We start from the raw sequence: 19652 nt of genomic DNA, 5'->3' as shown, positions 1-19652 counted from the left end.
ATTGTTGTTGTAAGAGATAATGAGGAAGGTAATTGGGTTGGTAGAAGGTAGATCTTTTGGAGATGAATGTAATGTCAGAAGAATTACGAGTGACATGATAGTGATGACATAGTTGTTTCACCTCAATCAGCAGCATCACTGTATGTGGACACACGGTCTGTTCGATCAAAACGGTTTTCTAAGAAAGCGAAGATCTATTACTGTAGGATTCTTGAATCTCGATCAAATCGGACAGTCTCCTTGACTTGCCCGAAAGAAACCAAACTACAGCGTTTCAGATTGATTTCTTAATTACTGGACCATCCTCATCCATACCTGAGCTATCTGCGATCCAGAAGATCCAAAATAGTCTAGTGTGCATATATGACGTCCAAATGTATCATGACCTGACGTTTCATGTTGACTTAGCATATGGTACAAGTCTCGATTATATCGCGTTCGAGAGACAAATCACAAAACTACGGCAGGGCTATGGGACCTCAGGGTTTTTTAGCATCCGGACGTGCCGGACCATCAGTGGTGCTTGTCACTTTGGAGGTTGTTTGTTATTCCCCGAAAAGATTGTGTGATGGAGGCTGAGACGCGACTTTCTTCGTACGTAGTTTTTCACTCTTTTCACCTCACTCACCTGCTTCTTGGCTAAGTTAACGCGTTGATCATTGGCACTTCTGCACTTTGCACCAGATCACTGGGTTTGACCTAAGCAGCTGCGTACACTACGTCTGATCTCCTATCAGGGAATCCTAAGAATACGTGCGTCACTTGTTTACGTAGAACAGTCAAGTCACGAGATTTTGTTTTTCGCTTTCGCTTGGTGTTTGCTTTGGTTGTTTTAGATGATTTGTGCTACAGTAACTTACAACTATAGTGAGGCAGGCCAAATTGGTTTAGTTGATTTTGATATAATTCTATCTTGCATCTACCCTTTTGGACCTTTCTCATCTTTTGTTTATATTTACATATTAATTATACTTTTACCGAATTACAACTGGGCTTGACTTTCACTCATTGATTGAGACATCATCACGACAACGACAAACAACAAAACAGACAGCTAAATGATATCGATATCATAATTTACATTCTTTTCCAACCAACACTCGTCAGGTAACATACGATCTTTCGTGCTCGAAGCACATCAACACGCTCTTTTCCCAAATATCAACTTCAAATTGACAACCCTACATTTCAAGTCAGCTTACCGCCTAGCGCGTCCAACTCATGCCATTCCAACTTAATCACAAATCATCCAAAAGCAAACTCCGACGAGAGACTGATTCAGAGTCGAACTCTTCAACCTCACCTACCACTCCTTCTATTCCTACACCCCCAACATCAGCAGAATCAAGAGGATTCAACATGTTTTGGAGAAAGAAATCTTCTTCTTCTTCCGGGTCTGACAGACCCGTATCGACCTTTCAAACACGACCTGTCGAACCGCCCAGACCGATCTTGAGGATGAACACTGAAGGTCAAGGTGTATCTAGTATCAGATTCGCTGGGTCTGGTAATAGCAGTGCTTCTTCGCCTGTGAAACCTACTTTCTCCACTCGTGCAGCTACCAGTCCCGCAACGTACGGTGCGCGACCATTTAATCAAGTAGAAGAGATATCGACGGATCGCGTTAGAGCCAGGACTCAACCACCTGCTCCTCGGGTTATCGTATCTTCTTATGATTCCTATAGTCCTCCTACGGTCGCTCATCCACACCAGAGGATGGCCTCATACGACTCTTCACCACTTTCAACCCAACCTAAGATGATGGCTTCTCCTCGAAGATCTTCCAGACCCACTTCGCCAAGCGCATCTTCCTTCGGAGCTAGGGTCAGAGCTAGAACTGAACCTATACCTAGTACCAGTGTCAACCGATCTTCTTCACCCGGTACTGGCATCGGTGGTAGTAGTCCACTATGTGAAGTTGGACCATTGGAAACTCCTCCTATGCAATCTTCACATGTGACTACACCTCCCACAGCATACGTCTCATCTTTCCAATCACGAGCTCCACCTCCTCCTTCACCTTACAGGCCTACCAACGAAAGACGTCGTTCGTCCCTCACGCGCAACTTGCCTGAAGATTTTCCGAGAATGAATGATTTCGCACCATCCATGACGATGGAAGAAAATCTTCTAGCGTCAGATAGTAGATCCAGTGTACATACTTTACCACCTGGGCCGGACGTACCGATGTTGAACATCATACCTGCCACACCCCAGACTCAAGGCGAAGAGTTCTCTTCGATGTGGGAACAACATTATCCATCTGCTTCTGGAACAACAAGCGGTCTGGAAGAAGCTGTTAAACTTGAAGAAATCTCTTTAGATCTTGAACTGAAAACGCCAGGTTTGGAAGAAGAAGAATCGATTTCAAATGCACCTTCGATAGATGTCCAACTCGATTTCTCACCTTTCCAACCTCTTGCGGAATTACCTAATACCGATACTCCCTTGGAAGACATCAAGGAGTTCATCACTGCGGAGGATCTTGAAAAGTTCAATTACCAGCAACAACGAGAAGGAGGTGAAGAACTTATCGTCGAAGAAGAAGAAGAGGACGAAGGATACTTCCATGATGAAATGGAAATGGAATCGGAGACGGACGCACCTTCAGAACCATTACCACCCTCACCACCGTTCATGTCTTACCCCTCTTTACCATCTTTATCATCCCATTCTCACGGTAGCGAACACGGCGATGAAAACGAAAATGAACATGATAACGACCATGGTTCTATTCGATCTTCATTATCTGGATCAGAATCCGAATCTGATTGTTCCATTCAAACTTCTTCATCGATGTCTTCATTGGTCTCTTTCCCCGATGTGGAAGAGGCTCTGGGATCGATGTTGGCTTCATTATCAGATTCAAGTATGGCTTCTACAGCTATTCATACCCCTACCAAAGGTCAATCTCTCAATACCGTCTACAACGTCAATGCCAATCATGGATTAGGATTGGGATTGGGAATGGGAATGGGTATGGGGATGAACGTACATGACAGTCAATCATCTATCACCTCATCCACTGCTCCATTGGCCCTCTCACCTCGTCGAAAAGCTCCTCCTCCACCTTTAGATCTATCCACGACGAAAAACAAGAACAGAAGATCACAGAGGCAATCAAGAATGATGACTATCCAATCTGCCCCGATCATAAATCACAGAATAGCGTTCTACGGTACAGCAAAAGTTCACCCTAATTCACCTTGTTCAGGTATATTCACTACTTCCTCATCATCTTCTTTGGCTTCTACTTCTTCTGGATCGTCTTCATCAACTATCAGTTTATCCCAACAACAACAACAACGACAACCACAGCAGTATGAAAACAGACAGACATATTCGTATAGGGACTCGATAAGTTTAACATCGGAAGCAAGTGATGAAGATCTTTGTACGGCGAGTATAATAAGTTTGACACCAGTTATGCAAGGCAAAGTTTCTGGGAAAGAATTGAAAGAGGAGATCATAGAAAATGATGCGAATACAAATACGTTAGGCTTAGGTCTAGGGTTGGGTATGGAATTGGGTGGATTCGGTAGATCTGGAATCGAACAGCAGATACCACAGGAGGAAGTTGAAGTTGGTTTAGCTTTATAATTTATTTTTTCTTCAGTATGAGTGTAAGTGTTATTGTCAGTAATATTTGAATGTAGATTGGGTTCGGTTTTCCTTATCTTAGTTTGATCATTTCACTCTCATTTCTACTTTGGACATTTGATATGGACAACAGATACCTTTTACCTTTTTTTTTCTTTGATCACACTTTCGAACTTTCGTATTTAGCTTTTCTTTTTTTATATATTTATACTTACTTATATATATACACCTTGAATTTACTATAGGATACGGTGGGACACTCGATGTGATGCGACAATTATAAGTTATTACTTGACATGGTTCCACTGGCTTTTGCATGCATAAGTTATTGGCACTGGCACTGAAACATATTCTTCCAACCTTGGGAGCAGAAGCGCTAACATCAAGTTACTCGTGACATCACGTGACCAGACGCAACATGACCTCGATCGTTCCGGGTAAACCGGCAACATCCCCCATCGCATAACTAACTGTCAGTTGGTCGAAAGAAATCGACAGTACCCATTAATCTCAATGCAAACATCTCACATCTCTTCAAGCTCTTCATTAAGATCGGTATCAGCATCATCATTGCCAACAGCCCGCCATGTCCTCCTCCAAGACTTCCACCCTCTCCTCTCTCACCGCGCGACAACTCCTCGCCCGTCTCACCAAACTCACCTCTACCTACTCAGGGCTGGACGCCTCGTTGATGCTCGTCCAGTACTCATCGCCTTTGGTCATAGCTTTATTACTTCGTCTCGCAGCGCTTAAGACTAGAATAGGGATCGGAGGGAAAGGTGGTTCTGGCTTTGGATTGAGACAATTGGCTGAAGGGTGGGGTAAAATGGGTGGAAGTATAGGTGAAGCGAGGGTGGTATTCAGAGCATTTGGTGAGTTGAGATGATTGCGATCGAATATGAACATATTGTATGAAGACACCGTGAATTGACTGAGGTACCATCATTAGGTCTTCTTCCAATTTTAACATGGCTCTTATCTCTCCATCCTCACCCTATTCAATCTCTCAAATCTCTTCTTCAAAGTGGACATCTTCCATCACTCGATTCGCCCAAGACTTTATCGACTCTTCAAGCAATCTCATTACTTCTCTATTACCCCTTAGAACACCTAACCTGGTTAGGAGGCAAGGGCGTGATCCCATTGAGTGAGAAGAGGATGGGATGGACTGGATTGTGGAGTGTGAGATTCTGGGCGTGAGTGCAACCCCGGATAATCTCTGTTGTCGTATTGTCTAGGTATCATAGACATATGTACACATCGATCATTCGATCACTTGCTAATATTCATTGGAATGATAATGGTATAGCTTATATGTCCTTTTGGATATATATAAACTTCGTCAAACTTATTTGTCCCTCCTTACTCGTACCAAATCACTCAAACAATCTCAATCCGCCAAACCAAACCTCACGGAAAAGCAAGAAGAAGCTAAAGGCTTCGAGTTGCCCCCTTCCCCATCATCGCCCACCCATCAAAACGTCACATCCTCATCTGATCAGCCGCTCAATTTGGCCGGTGAGAAAGAGGTGTTGAAGCATGATTGGAAAGCATGGAAGAATGATGTGATGATCAACACGTAAGTCATATCGCCCATTACCTCCTTCACACAGATCGGTTATCAGAGACGGAGACAATATGTCATGGGAAGTTCAAAAGCTGATTGTTCTCCTTGATCATTGACTCATAGTGGATATGCCCCGTTGACCGTACATTGGTCTACACCCGGTGGACTCTGGTCAAGTCCCTTGATTGGTGGTTCATTGGGTGTTGTAGCTGCTGTAGGAAGATTGACTGCTGAGTGGAGAAAGGGGGAACAATAGGAATAGCTATGTAATTTTTAGAGTAGTCTTTCTTACAAAAGGCCGGAGTTCACGTTGTTACATATATACTATATATATATACGTACCATTCGTGCAGACAGGATGTTGCAATGTCATGTACAATTCAAAATAACATTCGTTCGCACCTGCTGGGAGAAGACAACATGTCGCCATCCCTCAGAATCTAACTTCGTACATGTATTACGATGAAGATGGAGATTGCAAAGCTCATATATATTCATTTACACATTCTCATTCTCATCAATGTATGTTATATACAGAATTACCATCTCACGATCACTGATCGTGGAAAAGGTCATTTTCTATTCACTCTCTGTAACCAAAATATTTCTCTTTTTCATGTTTGATCTATCTACAGAAAAATCATCGTCGTCTTCGAGTATATAATCTAAAGGGGAGATGGAAGTGCTGGAAAGGGATTTGAGGCATATGTATTCCGAAATCAGGATCGTAGGTCAGGAAAGGGAAATGATTTGTTATATTCGTACCCTATCGATTCAGAGGTACCAGATGTAGGTTGGTGAATGATATGTTTTTGGTTTTTTAGGCTTTTAAGAGGGGCAGAGATGGGAAGACCAAGAGATTAATGTGAGGTAAAGTAAAACTAGCAGCTTTTTGATCCAGATTGAAACTACCATCCACCGTGATCGTCGTCAACGTCGTTCTACCGTAAAAAGGTCAGCTTGGCCAATCGTCTACAATCCGTGGAAGCACCGCTCACAGAAGGGATTGGAGTTGGATCTCTTGACACCTCAGCCGGGGTAGCAGCTCTGTTATAACCTCCATCTCCTCTACCGCCATATCCATTGTCTCTGGCTCGACCGTCTCTAGGAGGTCGATCGGCGTCTCTTCCTTGCGCAGTGGCGTTGTTAGTGTTACCGTAGGTCGAAGTATTGACTAAAGCGGCTCGGGAAGGATGAATATTGGCAGCGGGACGAGCGCGAGAGGGATCGTCAAAACCAGAGTCGTCGCCCCATTGATCATCTTTACCGTCTACAACAAAGTCAATCAGCTAGATTGGTCGATGTAAAGTATATGAAGCCTGTGGGTAGAAACAACAACTTACTCTGGTTACCGTTGGTGTTGTTATCTTCCCAAGATCCGTTGTTCCCATTGCCGTTTCGATCGCCCCAGCCGTCTCCTCCGCCGGTGTTGTAGCTATCACCATAGCCACCTCCAGATCCGCCATCAGGGCATTCAGATTGCTACAAGCCATAAGATAAGCTAAGAGCAGGATTGTAGAGGAACTACTTACTCTATGACCTTCCTTACCACAACCTCGGCAGGTGCCTCTAAACACAGGGTTTCGTGGCTCAGGACATTCCCGTGACTATCAGAGAACAAGCACCGGGAGTTGTTGTCAGCCTTAGATGGAATGTATCTGCAGGATAGACTTACAAGATGGCCGGGCTTGTTACAATTGAAGCAATTGCCCCCACCGCCCCCACCACCACCAGCTTTTCTTGGCTCAGGACATTCTCGAGACTGATGAAGAACAAGATATCAGTATGTTTAAAATGCGAGATGAGAAACTAACATCCCCATTGACACTTACCATATGCCCGTCTTCGCCACAATTGTAGCAGTTTCGACCACCACCACCACCGCCACCTCCATAACCCCCGTATCCGTTGTCACCACCTCCACCACCCCAAGATCCGGTGTTGGTATCTTTCCCAGAAGCAGAAGGACCCCACTCGTCTTTTCCTTGGGTTTCGCCGAAACCGTCATCTTTTCCTTGATCACCTCTAGATCCCCATCCTTGTCTTTCTCCAGCAGGAGCAGATCTATTCCAGCCACTATCCGGTTGTCTCGGCGGCATGTAACCACCACCGCCACCTCGTGGTCCACCTCCGTAAGCATCTTTAGGAGGTGCGTAACTTGGTTGTCGTCGGGAATTAGCGAAGCAGGCGAGAAGTTCATCCATCGTCATTGATGCGCCCTCTTGATTTAGGTTTTCTTGCTTGTATCTGCAATTGGTTTGGATGAGTAAGTAAAGGGAGACAACGAGTAAGCTCTTGGACTTACACCACACCACCTTCGAAAGGTACCATCGAGCCTTGAGATGGTGGTGGTGGTGGTTCTTCACTAGCGGTCTCGACGAAATGTTCTTTGGAATATCTGGAGGAAGTCCTGCTTATAAGCCTCGTGCCATTGCCAGAGGTAGACAGTGACTACTCACTGGACTCCACCATCGGTCCAAGGTACCATTGATCCTTTGGTAGGGGCTGCGGCTGCTTGAGCATCTCGAGGCGATCCAATTCTTTCTCGTTCTCGTAAGTGAGGCGGGTGATCTCTCTCTTTAGAACCCCATTGGTCTTCTTCTTCTTGGGCTGCAGGGACAGAAGCGTGATCGCTAGGTGGCGGAGACATAGGTCGATCTTGTTGTTGTCTATAGGAGACCGAAGGGGCAGGATGATCACTTGCTGTAGCAACGGAAGAGAAAGAACGAGTATCGGCAGCGGGCACCTCGTCTACCCATCCATCATTAGCATTTATTGGCGGAGCAACAGGGCAAGGGGCAGGATAGATTCTGTGCACAGCGCCATATGGTCCGACAAGCTCTTCTGGATCAGGAAGAGTATCATTCCGTGGCTAAAAGGGGTTGCGTCAGCTTTGAGATATCTAACATCATTATATGTGCTCGGAAGAAAACTCACTGCAGAGGGTCTAAAGCCATATCCAGGAGAGAAGACGTTACTAGAAATCCGCTGACCTTGATAGTATTTATACTATTTAGACCATGTCAGTGGATAACCGCCGATGGCAAGAGAAAGGACGACTCACTGAATCATTCCTAACCGGAGCAGCAGCTTCCCGTCCTCTCTGCTTATCATTCGTGTGGAGACGGTCAGTACGAGCCTACTCTTTTCTAGATTACTCAAGGATACATTGACTTACGGGCACGAAATTTTGGGAGTTGACAGGATCGAGCCGATTGTCGTTAACGGTCTATCAAAAGAAGACACAAAAGGTGTGTTAGCTATATGCATGACAATGCGAAAGAAGTACGTCACGAACTCTTGAAGGTCGACCCATACCGATGGCTTGATTGGACCTTTCTGACCTAACGGACTCGGGAGGTCGTGCTGCAGGCTACGATCACGCATCAGCTTATTTCCGTACAGGACCAGAAAAAGTACCGACTGGTACGTAAATATCCTGATCACGAAGATGGTGTCTATCGCCAGATCCTTTTTCTCTAGGACTCATGTGAAATCCATCACCTCTTCTTCCTTGAGATTGTCGACCCTGAGACATCAATGTATCAGTGTTGTGACATTCCTTGTTGGTGAAAGTTGGACTTACCATAGGAGAGTCTTCGTAACCTCGATGGGATCCTTCGTATCTGGATCTTCGATCCTGTAAACCAAGCAAAGTCGTCGGCTACTGTACAGGTACCATGAAGAAGGTTACTCACCATATCACTGACTTGGCTAGCTTGATCCATGGATCTTTGAGAAGCTTTAGCTTTAGCTTTTTCCTTTCGCATCTTCATGAGCTCGGCGATTTGGGCGGCCAACTCGTCATCGGTCTCATTCTGCAAAGCACGGTCGTCTCAGGTAGCTGTGGAGGGACGTATCATGTGGAAGGACTTACGTCTTCATCCTCACCTAAGGTGGGATCTTGATGTGCTTTTGCTCCTCGGGGGGACATAGGACCTTGATCTCGAGAGTGAACAGGTGATCGTGGAGAATCGTATTCTCGAGTGGGTTGAGGATATCTTGATTGTCGAGTTGTGTATTGACTGTTGAGTGGAGGAAGGAAGAAAGATGGTGAGGTTTAGTCAGCATGCAATCCAATGAGTGGGAAATATGACTCTTTAGTAAGAGAGAATAGTATATGTTGGTTGAGGAAGATTGAAATTGGGAGGATGAAATGAAAAAGAGACAATCAGAAGGAAAGAGGAGTAAGGAAAGAAGAGGAAAGGAAAGCAAGACGGCGAGGTTGCAAACGGAGTATTACATTACCGTAGGTCATTCATCATTGTCATATGATATGCTACCGTCGAATGACAGTATAGAAGACAGCAGTGGACAGGAAAACTAGAAGGAAGAAGTCTTCACTCACCCTTCGTCTTCTCTTCCTCTTCGAGCAGGACGAGCTTGTTGGTCGTATTGACCGCGGTAGGGATCGGACATGATCTACACTCTTCTCTCAGAGGTTGTATGAAGTACGTAGAACAGTGAATAAGTAAGAGAGCGAGGTGAAGAGAAGGTTTATCACTCAAAAGTCAATTTCGAGTATATGATGACAAGGTTGAAAGGGGAAAGAGGAAAAAAGAAAAAAATGATTGTGTAAGTAATAAATGATAAATAATAAATAAAAATAATAAATAAATACGAAAGAGGAAGGGAATGATCGTGCAATGATATGTTTGTGGGGATGAGTCACGTCAGTCGTACTCGCATTGTTTATTCTCATTCGCCATGTATAGGTAGGGTGACCGAGACATCCTTTACCATCAATAACAATGTCACATCAGAATGGGTCAGTGCGTCAACAAGTATAGATAGGTGAATATGAACATCGTAAGTCGTGTTAGCACACAGTCACCATCAAATCCAATCAATCTCATTGGCACTACCATCGATCAATCACCCTTGAGCATCCCGACAAAAACACGAGGACAAAGGACTCCTGATATGTGACTGTTGGTGTTACGTAATATCCTCATATAGATTTGGTGGTGGGAATTTGAACCCGAGTCGCTCCGACGGTTGAAGTGTTCGGTGTGGTGTGGGAGATCATTTCGCATGGTGGATGATCGTGAGGAAACATGGATAAGTGAGCATGAGAGGATTACTGTATGAGATGTTCATAGAACAGAGCTTAAAGGATGTTGAATCAGTATGACCAATGGGATAATCTATTCCACTCAGCCATCTAATCTAGCCTTTCTCATCCTCTCAGATCGTATGATGTGATTTTCCAATTTATGCATTATGCCATTCCACATCTCTAACATCCCTTCCTGACCTATCCAACTTCCATCTATCCTCATTCACTAGATCTAAGCTTTGGCTTGTTCGAGTTTGAGGTAGTAATCGTCCCTCTTCTTCACTACAATCACCCAATATGTGACATTAGTATTTTCCCACATACCATTTGGGTAGCACTCACTCATGGGAAGGTGAACAGTGTACCAGAATACGTATCCACCAGCGGTACCAAGACCGAGACTAAAGGTCAGACATTGTACATCAGTATACCATGAAGGAGATGAGATGGGAGGAGAAGGGGACCAACGCGGCGGTGAGATCAGTTATGAGTCTCTTTCTGAGCTACAGTCATCAAAAGACTATCAGCTGAAATCCAGAAGGAAGAGACTGGCAGCTCACCTTTCCAACGACAGGAGCGACGGGCATTATGGATGATTTGTTTTGATGGATGTGTCGGTATGTAAGAGAGATGTGAGATGTGTGTTGTTGAGATGAAGTGGTATGCTTACGGTAAGTGATGGTTTTGCGTAAACGTAAGGTTTGATTGGCCAACCGGTGTGAATGGGATACCCATATAAGCTTTCCTATTTTAAATGGTGAAGGGTGATACCGTGGGAAAGAAATTTACTTTGTATGGGGATATGTGTATAACGTCACAACGGAACATTCCTCCCAATCCTCTGAACAAATCTCACGCTAGATCCCACTGCCGCAATCAACCTATATAGTCAACCTACCTGCTCCCTTGTCTGTCAGTTTCTTCCTTGTTGCTTTTTGCAAGTGATACCACTACAAACTAATCTCAACGTGAGTATACTCACCTACGAAACCATCCCCTCTTCTCCAACTGTCCATCTCTATGCCCTCTCCAGTCATTCCTTCCATCATATTCTCTCAGCCTCCCCTGCGCCTCATCTCTCACCCGCTCTGCTCTTCTTTTCCCTCTTTGACTTTCTTCTCCGCTTGGGAGGCATATGAGGTATAACGTTAAAAGCTGACTTAGTCTTTCTTCCTATGCCACCACCTGAACACAAAACCAATTGGACGTCCCTCTTACCCCTCATAATCGCTGTACTGGGTGTTTACTTCTATCAGTGCTTTCTACCACCAAAACCATCGATATCAACAATGTCTCTTTCTTCCAAACTCAGTATCACCGACGTCAACCTCAAGGGTGAACGTGTCCTCATCAGAGTTGACTTCAATGTCCCGTAAGTTATATCGTGTTCTCCATTTTCCCTTGTATCTCAGTAATGCGACTTACGACTTGGTCAAACGTGCGTAGTCAAGATAAGGAATTGAACATTACCAACCCAGCTGTAAGTATCATCAACTCATTTCAATCAATCTGTATTGATCATTATATGAGGTATATAGCGTATCGTCGCTGCTCTCCCCACAATCAAATATGCCATTGATCAAGGTAAGTCCCTTCTTTCACCAACACGTACGGCACATCTCTAGTATAATCAATCGCTGATATGTCGTTCGATCTCTAGGTGCCAAATCCGTCATCTTGATGTCCCATCTTGGACGACCCGATGGATCTCCCAATCCCAAATACTCCCTTAAACCAGTTGCCGCCAAGCTTTCCGAACTTTTATCTAAAGATGTGAAATTCCTTGATGACTGTGTAGGAGAGGATGTCAAGAAGGCTGTATTGGCCGGTGAGAATGGTCAGGTTTTCCTCCTGGAGAACCTTAGATTCCACGTTGAGGAGGAAGGTAAAGGTAAGAAGGACGGCGAGAAGATCAAGGGTTAGTACGATTCAAACTCTCTTTGACAATCAAACCCGATAGTAGTGTGAGACTGACTGTTGTGTGGTTGTCATAATGTAGCCGACCCTGAAAACGTCAAGAAATTCAGAGAAGACTTGACTGCTCTTGGTACTGTTTACATCAACGACGCGTGAGTGATGAACCGTTTCTCAGCTGCCGAGATTTTGCGCCTTTTCCAGCAGACAGGTAAGCTGATACACCTGAATTCCACAGCTTCGGTACTGCCCACCGAGCTCACTCTTCCATGGTTGGTGTACAACTCCCTCAAAGAGCCGCCGGGTTCCTCATGAAGAAGGAACTCGAGTACTTTGCCAAAGTACTTGAACACCCCGAAAGGCCTTTCTTGGCTATTCTTGGTGGTGCCAAGGTTGCTGATAAGATCCAATTGATCGAGAACATGCTTGATCAAGTGAGTTTAGCTATACAAGCTGCATCATCCACAACATTCAGCTAACGTCAATGCGATTGCAGGTCAACACTCTCATCATCTGTGGTGGTATGTCATTCACCTTCAAGAAGACTCTTGAGAATGTCGAGGTGAGTCAATCGAAGACTGTTGGATCTGAGCAAAGCTAACTCTTAGTATCATTTAGATTGGTAAATCTCTCTTTGACGAAGAAGGATCCAAAAAGGTTCAATCTCTCGTTGACAAAGCCAAGAAGAACAACGTCAAACTTGTCTTCCCTGTTGATTATATCACCGCCGATAAATTCGATAAAGATGCTCAAGTGGGTGATACCCTCGTTTGCTGTACACATTGACATACTGATGGATGTTTTCTACTAGGTTGGTGAAGCCACCGATGAATCAGGTATCCCCGCCGACTGGCAAGGACTCGATGCTGGACCTAAATCTCAAGAGATTTTCGCTCAGACCGTCGCTGAAGCCAAGACGATCTTATGGAATGGTCCAGCGGGTGTATTCGAGTTCCCCAACTTTGCTAAAGGATCCAACGCCTTGCTCGACGCTACTATCAAAGCTGCCAAGAACGGTGCTACGGTCATTGTCGGCGGTGGTGATACCGCTACATTGGTTGCTAATGCTGGTAAAGAGAAGGAATTGAGTCACGTATCTACTGGTGGTGGTGCTTCCCTTGAATTACTCGAGGGCAAGGTGAGTAACCAGTTTCCCTTGTTCATGATATCATAAATAGAGATATTGATGAGGACTTCTTCCACCAATAGACTCTCCCTGGTGTTGCTGAGCTCTCTGAGAAGAAATGAATGCAATCATCGCTGTGAAGAAGGATCTGAAGGGACGTCGGGTGCACTGAGTACATATGGAGAAAGAAACGTTATGCATGTATGGATGTCATATGTTATATACTATATGTTCCCCTCATATATCGTCGACATTGATCTTGCCTTCACGCGACTGATGATCGCTTGCACGCGTTGACCTAAATTGTCAACAAATCTCATGTTGGAGGCTCATCTAGGTAAAATCTACAGTGATATTATGGTAGTTCGTTATCTCATTCAGAGTAGGAAGCAATAATGCCAGCCTTATCCGATACACTCGAATCACTTTCATCACGAACATCCGAATTAGCCTATCTGACAACCCTCAATTCGCGCCCGGCAGGTAAATTCACTCAAGCCTACCTCAACTTACCTTCCTCTTCGAGGGGTTATGGAGGGGGAAAAAGTGGGAATGTGTTAGAGTTGATCAGAGATTCGAACGATGGTGAAAGGAGATTGTTCAAATTTGTTGGTGAATCCAACTCCCTAGGTGATGGGTCCGGAGGAGGAGGGAATAAAAGAGTAGAGAAAAGAGAAAACGTCTTGGTAACACCCCTTAAACAACTCAAGTCACATGTTGGAGGAAAGGGCAAATCGACTGAGGGAGGGGGGTTGGGGAGGGATGAAGTGGAGATTGTCTTGAGGACAGCCATGAAGCTGGTAGATGATTAGTGAGTGAATTTTACATATTCCAACGTTGGGATGTGAGAACTCTGAAAGAGGATTTTGTTAATCCATATAATGGTCGGTACAGCCGACCAATGCCTAGAGCCAGAGCACATATAGCCAACTTACTCGATTCGCATCATTCTTCTCAAGAGAGGTTGATCGAATTAGAAAGATTGATCGAAGAGGTATGAGGAATTGCATATCATACAAAACCATTAATTCAACTAATGACTGATTTATCGGCCATTCATACAGGCCAGTAAACCCATATCTACCCCTTCTCCTTCCACTTCGACCTCTACCACTGCCAAACCCTCTCCAACTCCTGAATCATCATCATCATCAACAGCCGACCAGCCCAAACTCACCCCGGAGGAAGCTATCAAAGCTGAAGAAGCCTCTCTTAGAGCATTGGAAGCTTCCCTCATCCCTTTACGCAAATCATCACAAGCCAACCAATCTGATTCTCCTCCACCTTCTACAAGACAATTACCTTCTTCCCCTCCTCCAACTACCACAATGCAAGTGCAAACTCCCGCTAAACCAGCATTCGGAATTCCAACACAAACGCCAGCAAGGGAGATGCCGCATGTGACGAATAGCTTGGTTGTTAATGGGATGACACCGAGACGAATCGATAGATTCTCACCTTTGAAACTTATCACTCCCCGAGAACCTTTGGGTCCAAGTGGATTGGGAGATTCTCAAAGTGCTGCGGGAGCAGGGGGAGGAAGGAGAAGTATATTTGGTAGAGCTAGTATAATTGGAACTCATAGGGTGACAAGTGGTAGTGGTAGTGGAACGGGACCTTTGGGAGCAAGTACGAGTGGACCGTTCAGTACGCCTTACAATAAAACGATATCTGAGGCAGAGGTACGAAATCAAGAACAACAACCAGAGAGAGCTGGACCTGGACTCGAAGAGAAGGAAGAACAAGATGAAACTATCCGCATACCCCGTCCTGCGTCTCCACCTACCTTAGCACCTGTCATAGATACGCCTTCTACACCTGCAAAACCACAGGAAGAGCCACAGGTCGACGATACACCCAAACCCGGTGGGGCTGAGAAGATCAGTGAGGGGGAAGGTGGTCTGGCGGGTATCGATCTGAATAATAAGAATGTCAAAGCTGGTATGGTAAGTGTCACATCCGGTTTGTTCGCGATGTCAGTCGTCGTGAAGTGGACTTTGCTGATGAATCTTGATTCGGTTTGGGATTATAGGCCAAAATATGGAGTACGTTAGGCGAGATGATGCGTCAAGGTATGAAAGATGGTCAGACTGTCAATGAAGATGTGGAATCTTCGATGTAAGTCTATCAGTCACCATTCGGCACTATGCAACACGACACAGCACACGTGAAAATAGCTAAATACATATTTGCTGATATATTTATCTGGTTCTGTTCGTATATATAGTAAACACCTCATTCACCTCTCTTCATCCGATTTACCGTCCCCTCCATCCCCATCATCATCTTCCATCTCTTCCCTTTCCACCGCTCCCAATCTTAGTAAACCAATAACATCCGAAACCATCTTATTCTCGCATCTCATACTTTCCATATTGAAACAGCCCGATGGAGTAGATATGAACGAATTGAAAGAGCATCTAGGATCAATTGCCAAAGCACGTAATTTCGATGGTGCTTCGAGTAATTCTACGAAGATCATTTATGCGGCTGTTGGGAAGAGGATGGTTAGGATTGATAGAAAAGGAGGGATGGTAAAAGTGAAATTTGCGGATTGAATCTGCTTTTTAGGGGTATATATAGATCATATGTGTTTGTATGTATCCATGGACATATACGAGGTGCATCCGACTGTATAGCTATGTACTGTTGGCATCTAAGAGGGTAGAGAGGAAGGATATGATATCCTCGGTACATTAATCATTTTGCAGACGCGCTCTGACGCGTTTTGACCATGTATAATCGACATGGACGAAATGTCAAATCGTCACCTCATCTATTTCAGCTTTCTTCGCAATTCATGTGAGAATAACGACAACATAGTACTTACAAAACAGTCCAGGTCAACCGCTACTAGCACAGTAGGAACGAAGATAAGGTATCCCACTGGATACTTTAATCATATAACATACCACATATTCATTCAAATACACAACGGACCTCATACACAATGTCGTTCTTCGACGACGAGGATGACGATCCCCTCTCACCACCCACTCGACCACCTCCAAACGCAAACTATGGTATGAGAGCCTGTTCATCACGGGAAGGAAGTGTATCAGGATCTTCATCATTCTTAGATAGATTACGATCAACCGTATCCCCTCCACCTGCTCAATCACATTCCCACAACGATAGATCTCGAGCGAGCGCATCGATATTTGACGAATCGAACACCAGCATATCAGGACGTGAATACGGAGGAAGTATACTGGGAGAAGGCGAAGAGGAAGAAGATGGGATGGGTCCGGGTCTGGGTCTAGAAGAAGAAGAGGATGAAGAGGATATGAACGACGTAAAGAGATTAGGTAAAATATGGGTTAGGGAGAGGGGTACACCTGAATTGGGGGAATGGAAGGGGGAGTTGATAGATCAGGTATTTGATAAACTTGAACAGCAGGTGAGTCAAGTATCAAATCGTCTATAATGATCAAGAGTAAAGGATTCTCTTGTCCTTGTACATTTACAAGTAAATGGAGCTGATGATAGGGTTTACCAAATGATCAATTCGAATTGGTTATAGCAAAAAATGGTCAACACCTTACGATCAGACCCACAGACTTCCGAAGAAGAGCATTTCAAACTTATGCTCGTACAGACAGAGATGGAGAGAGTAAAGTATCTCGTTAGATCATATGTCAGGACGAGACTGCATAAGGTGAGTCCTTAGATTGTCAATGTAATGGAAGATACAATGCTGATTCACTGAAAAAATAATGGCAGATCGAGAAATTCGCTCATCATATAACTTTATCGACCGATATGCATCATCTATTATCAGGAGCAGAACTATCCCATGCTAGACGGTATGCTTACGACTTCCTTCTTTCTCGACTTATATGAGATCCCGAAACAGATATTGATTTGTTTTCTCATCTCCCCTTTCTTAGCTATACGGAACTTTTACATACGCATTTCCAACATTCCGTATTGGATTCTTTACCTGAATGGTTGAGGAAAATGGATGATACGTATGGAGATGGATTATCGATGGGTAAGTGAGAAACCACTTACTTCGTCAAATTATCATACATCATTCCTTGAGAGGAAAGGGTTCGACAATTTCGAGCAATTCAACGATTCGAAGAGAGGATAAAGAAAAAATGCTGATTTGACTTTTAATTTGCGTCGTATAGTGAGCAAGCCAAATAGGAACACACCAGTGTTGATATACTGCAGAAAGGATTGTGGTGAAATCACACTTGAAGGGTGAGTACCAACCGTCTATATCAACGCTTCGCTAACGTTGTTTCATCTACAGAGGTGAAAGAGCAGCTCTAGCAAGAGGAACTACGCATCTTGTAAAGTATAAACTGGTAGATCGGTGGATAAATCTAGGTTGGGCAGAGGTTTTATAATGCATATTCAAACCCTGCCTGCTCGGACCCACGATATTCCAACGTTTATACGTCTGTTCGAGGCAACCGAGTCCTGCAGCGGATTACTTGAATCATAAGATCGTCAGGAGATACATTCCACTAGGTATCATCTCACGCTGATCAACTTAATGCTACAAAATACTCATACTAATACAGATGAATATGTGAGATACAAAAAGTTGGATTCCTTAATTCTAAATTGCTTGTCTATATGTTTCTAACAGGTATTTAATGATTCAGATTAGGTGATGTCGGGTTCGATGCTTCCGAAACTCGGATCTTCATCATCTCTTCTACTTTCTGGAGCAAATCGTCCTATAAAGTGGCCAGAAAAGACGTCAGCAAAGTGGAGGAGGAGATTATGCAAACCGGAATAAGAGACTTACCAGTCTATATGGTTTTATGATGACTGGTAGAAATACAACCATCAGTGATCATTTCAGTTACGGGGATGAGAGATACTGCACTCACCCTCATCCATTCCTCTTGCTTTCGCTTCATCTATCTGGCCTTGTCTGGCATTTCCAGCTGATCAAGTACGATAAGCGATGATCGTTCTGATTCGAAAAAGAATTGCTTACTAAGTGCAATGACCAAATTCTTCTTCAACTTTCCAGCAGCCTCTTCCTCCCTTATGTGATCTAACGCCGTTAATCCATCCATGACTGTACCGCATACAATATCAGACCAGGGAATCGTGAAACACTGAACCGACGAAAACTCACCAGGCATCTCGAGATCCATCAAAACACAATCGAACGGCTGAACATGCGGCACATCAACTGAAGATACCAATCGGATTTTTTCCAAAGCTTCCAAACCATTACTTGCGACTGATCAAACCCAATATCACAATATCACCATCAGCATAGATACAGATACCAACCAGTAAAAGGGAAGGCGAGACTCACCATCACAAGTGATGTTACAATGTCTCAATTGTCTAGCCAAAACAGTCTGATTGATCAAATTATCCTCCACTATCAACACATGAGGTTTCTTGCCATCAAATTGGAATATATCCTTTTTCTTCGATTTCATCAACGCCGACTTCTTGCTCAATTCCTTCGATTCCTTGTTGATTTCAATTTCCTTAGGAGGGACTTGACACGTTTTCGCTTCGATGAAGAATCGGAAAGTACTGCCTTTGCCCTTTTGACTGGTCACGTCTATCTTACCGCCCACTGATCGAATATGTCAGAGTCAAAGGACATTTCCAAGTATTGTTCCGATGCGATGCACTTACTCATATGGGTTATTTCTGTGATCAAAAAAAGTTATTGCGGTCAGTCAATTACAATCTTTCAAACAGCCGGAAACCTGAGATGGCTATAACTCACGTCGACAAACGAATAATCCTAATCCCGAACCTCCAAAGATCGTATGTGTTTTCACTGGAAAGGCGCTCAGCAGGACAACCTTTGTTAGGATGATTGCACTCACAGGATACCTGAGAGAACCTTTGGAACAGCATCTCCAGTTCAGATTCAGTCATACCAGGTCCTGTATCCGTCACTTGAAGATCCCACGGATGATCAGCAGCTTCACAGCTACGCTATCGACAAGGAGGCACTCACCTGCAAAGTATAGATATATCGGTTGATCATCCAAAATCTGTTTGGGTAATTTGGGTTGACCAGGCATGACACAAGCGTCGTTCACTGGTGGATCAAAACTGACATCGTATTTGAGGGTGATACGCCGAATGCCTGTTAATCATAAATGTGATCAACAGTTGTGTGCTTGAGTAGGGTTGGAATATAGCTACTCACCACTCATTGCGGTAAATCTGATTGCGTTCGACAACAGGTTGGTAACGCTGATTGACAACACATCATAGTATGTGATCAGTCAACACCCACTAGACTTCGAATTGTGACGAATGAATATAATCCCACTTACATCTGATTCAATCTCACAGGATCCGTCTTAACAGTTGTCAAACCTAACTTTTCAATTCCTGTTCCAAGTTCCAAGGAAAGGTTGATTCTCTTCATGCGAGCTTCG

General features: G+C 44.2%; 7 protein-coding genes across 7 annotated transcripts; 5 read left to right on the top strand and 2 right to left on the bottom strand.

Moving 5' to 3' along the window:
* Positions 1-1221: 1221 nt before the first annotated feature.
* On the top strand, positions 1222-3600 carry V865_000301 (uncharacterized protein; the record flags this gene model as incomplete). The annotated part of the gene is made up of 1 exon (XM_066224133.1): positions 1222-3600. The coding sequence occupies one exon, from the start codon at positions 1222-1224 to the stop codon at positions 3598-3600; it is 2379 nt and encodes a 792-aa protein (XP_066080230.1).
* Positions 3601-4186: 586 nt separating this feature from the next.
* V865_000300 (uncharacterized protein) lies at positions 4187-5423 on the top strand (the record flags this gene model as incomplete). Its single annotated transcript, XM_066224132.1, has 4 exons — positions 4187-4472; positions 4550-4796; positions 4910-5179; positions 5291-5423. The coding sequence occupies 4 exons, from the start codon at positions 4187-4189 to the stop codon at positions 5421-5423; spliced, it is 936 nt and encodes a 311-aa protein (XP_066080229.1).
* Positions 5424-6075: 652 nt separating this feature from the next.
* Positions 6076-9586, bottom strand: V865_000299 (uncharacterized protein; the record flags this gene model as incomplete). Its single annotated transcript, XM_066224131.1, has 17 exons — positions 6076-6108; positions 6166-6437; positions 6511-6649; positions 6700-6774; positions 6843-6929; positions 7000-7414; positions 7473-7565; positions 7627-8039; positions 8105-8176; positions 8232-8270; positions 8346-8396; positions 8466-8540; positions 8592-8696; positions 8754-8807; positions 8866-8985; positions 9045-9192; positions 9516-9586. The coding sequence occupies 17 exons, from the start codon at positions 9584-9586 to the stop codon at positions 6076-6078; spliced, it is 2262 nt and encodes a 753-aa protein (XP_066080228.1).
* Positions 9587-11515: 1929 nt separating this feature from the next.
* V865_000298 (phosphoglycerate kinase) lies at positions 11516-13388 on the top strand (the record flags this gene model as incomplete). Its single annotated transcript, XM_066224130.1, has 10 exons — positions 11516-11598; positions 11673-11706; positions 11765-11810; positions 11887-12144; positions 12226-12295; positions 12379-12574; positions 12637-12702; positions 12759-12893; positions 12952-13278; positions 13350-13388. 10 exons carry the CDS (start codon positions 11516-11518, stop codon positions 13386-13388), a joined length of 1254 nt encoding a protein of 417 aa, XP_066080227.1.
* A 273-nt stretch (positions 13389-13661) lies between these two features.
* Positions 13662-15824, top strand: V865_000297 (uncharacterized protein; the record flags this gene model as incomplete). The annotated part of the gene is made up of 5 exons (XM_066224129.1): positions 13662-14077; positions 14161-14260; positions 14331-15212; positions 15299-15384; positions 15494-15824. 5 exons carry the CDS (start codon positions 13662-13664, stop codon positions 15822-15824), a joined length of 1815 nt encoding a protein of 604 aa, XP_066080226.1.
* Positions 15825-16216: 392 nt separating this feature from the next.
* On the top strand, positions 16217-17624 carry V865_000296 (uncharacterized protein; the record flags this gene model as incomplete). Its single annotated transcript, XM_066224128.1, has 6 exons — positions 16217-16666; positions 16790-16924; positions 16990-17072; positions 17157-17260; positions 17403-17475; positions 17528-17624. The coding sequence occupies 6 exons, from the start codon at positions 16217-16219 to the stop codon at positions 17622-17624; spliced, it is 942 nt and encodes a 313-aa protein (XP_066080225.1).
* Positions 17625-17873: 249 nt separating this feature from the next.
* Positions 17874-19642, bottom strand: V865_000295 (uncharacterized protein; the record flags this gene model as incomplete). The annotated part of the gene is made up of 11 exons (XM_066224127.1): positions 17874-17960; positions 18032-18054; positions 18117-18173; positions 18227-18310; positions 18371-18478; positions 18557-18829; positions 18986-19039; positions 19089-19160; positions 19223-19354; positions 19418-19464; positions 19548-19642. The coding sequence occupies 11 exons, from the start codon at positions 19640-19642 to the stop codon at positions 17874-17876; spliced, it is 1032 nt and encodes a 343-aa protein (XP_066080224.1).
* Between the last annotated feature and the right edge of the window lie 10 nt (positions 19643-19652).

The sequence above is a fragment of the Kwoniella europaea genome, chromosome 1 (assembly GCF_036810445.1).
Source record: "Kwoniella europaea PYCC6329 chromosome 1, complete sequence".
Classification (NCBI taxonomy): Eukaryota; Fungi; Basidiomycota; class Tremellomycetes; order Tremellales; family Cryptococcaceae; genus Kwoniella; species Kwoniella europaea.
The sequence above is the reverse complement of the archived record's forward strand: the minus strand, read 5'-3'. Positions and strand labels throughout refer to the sequence as shown.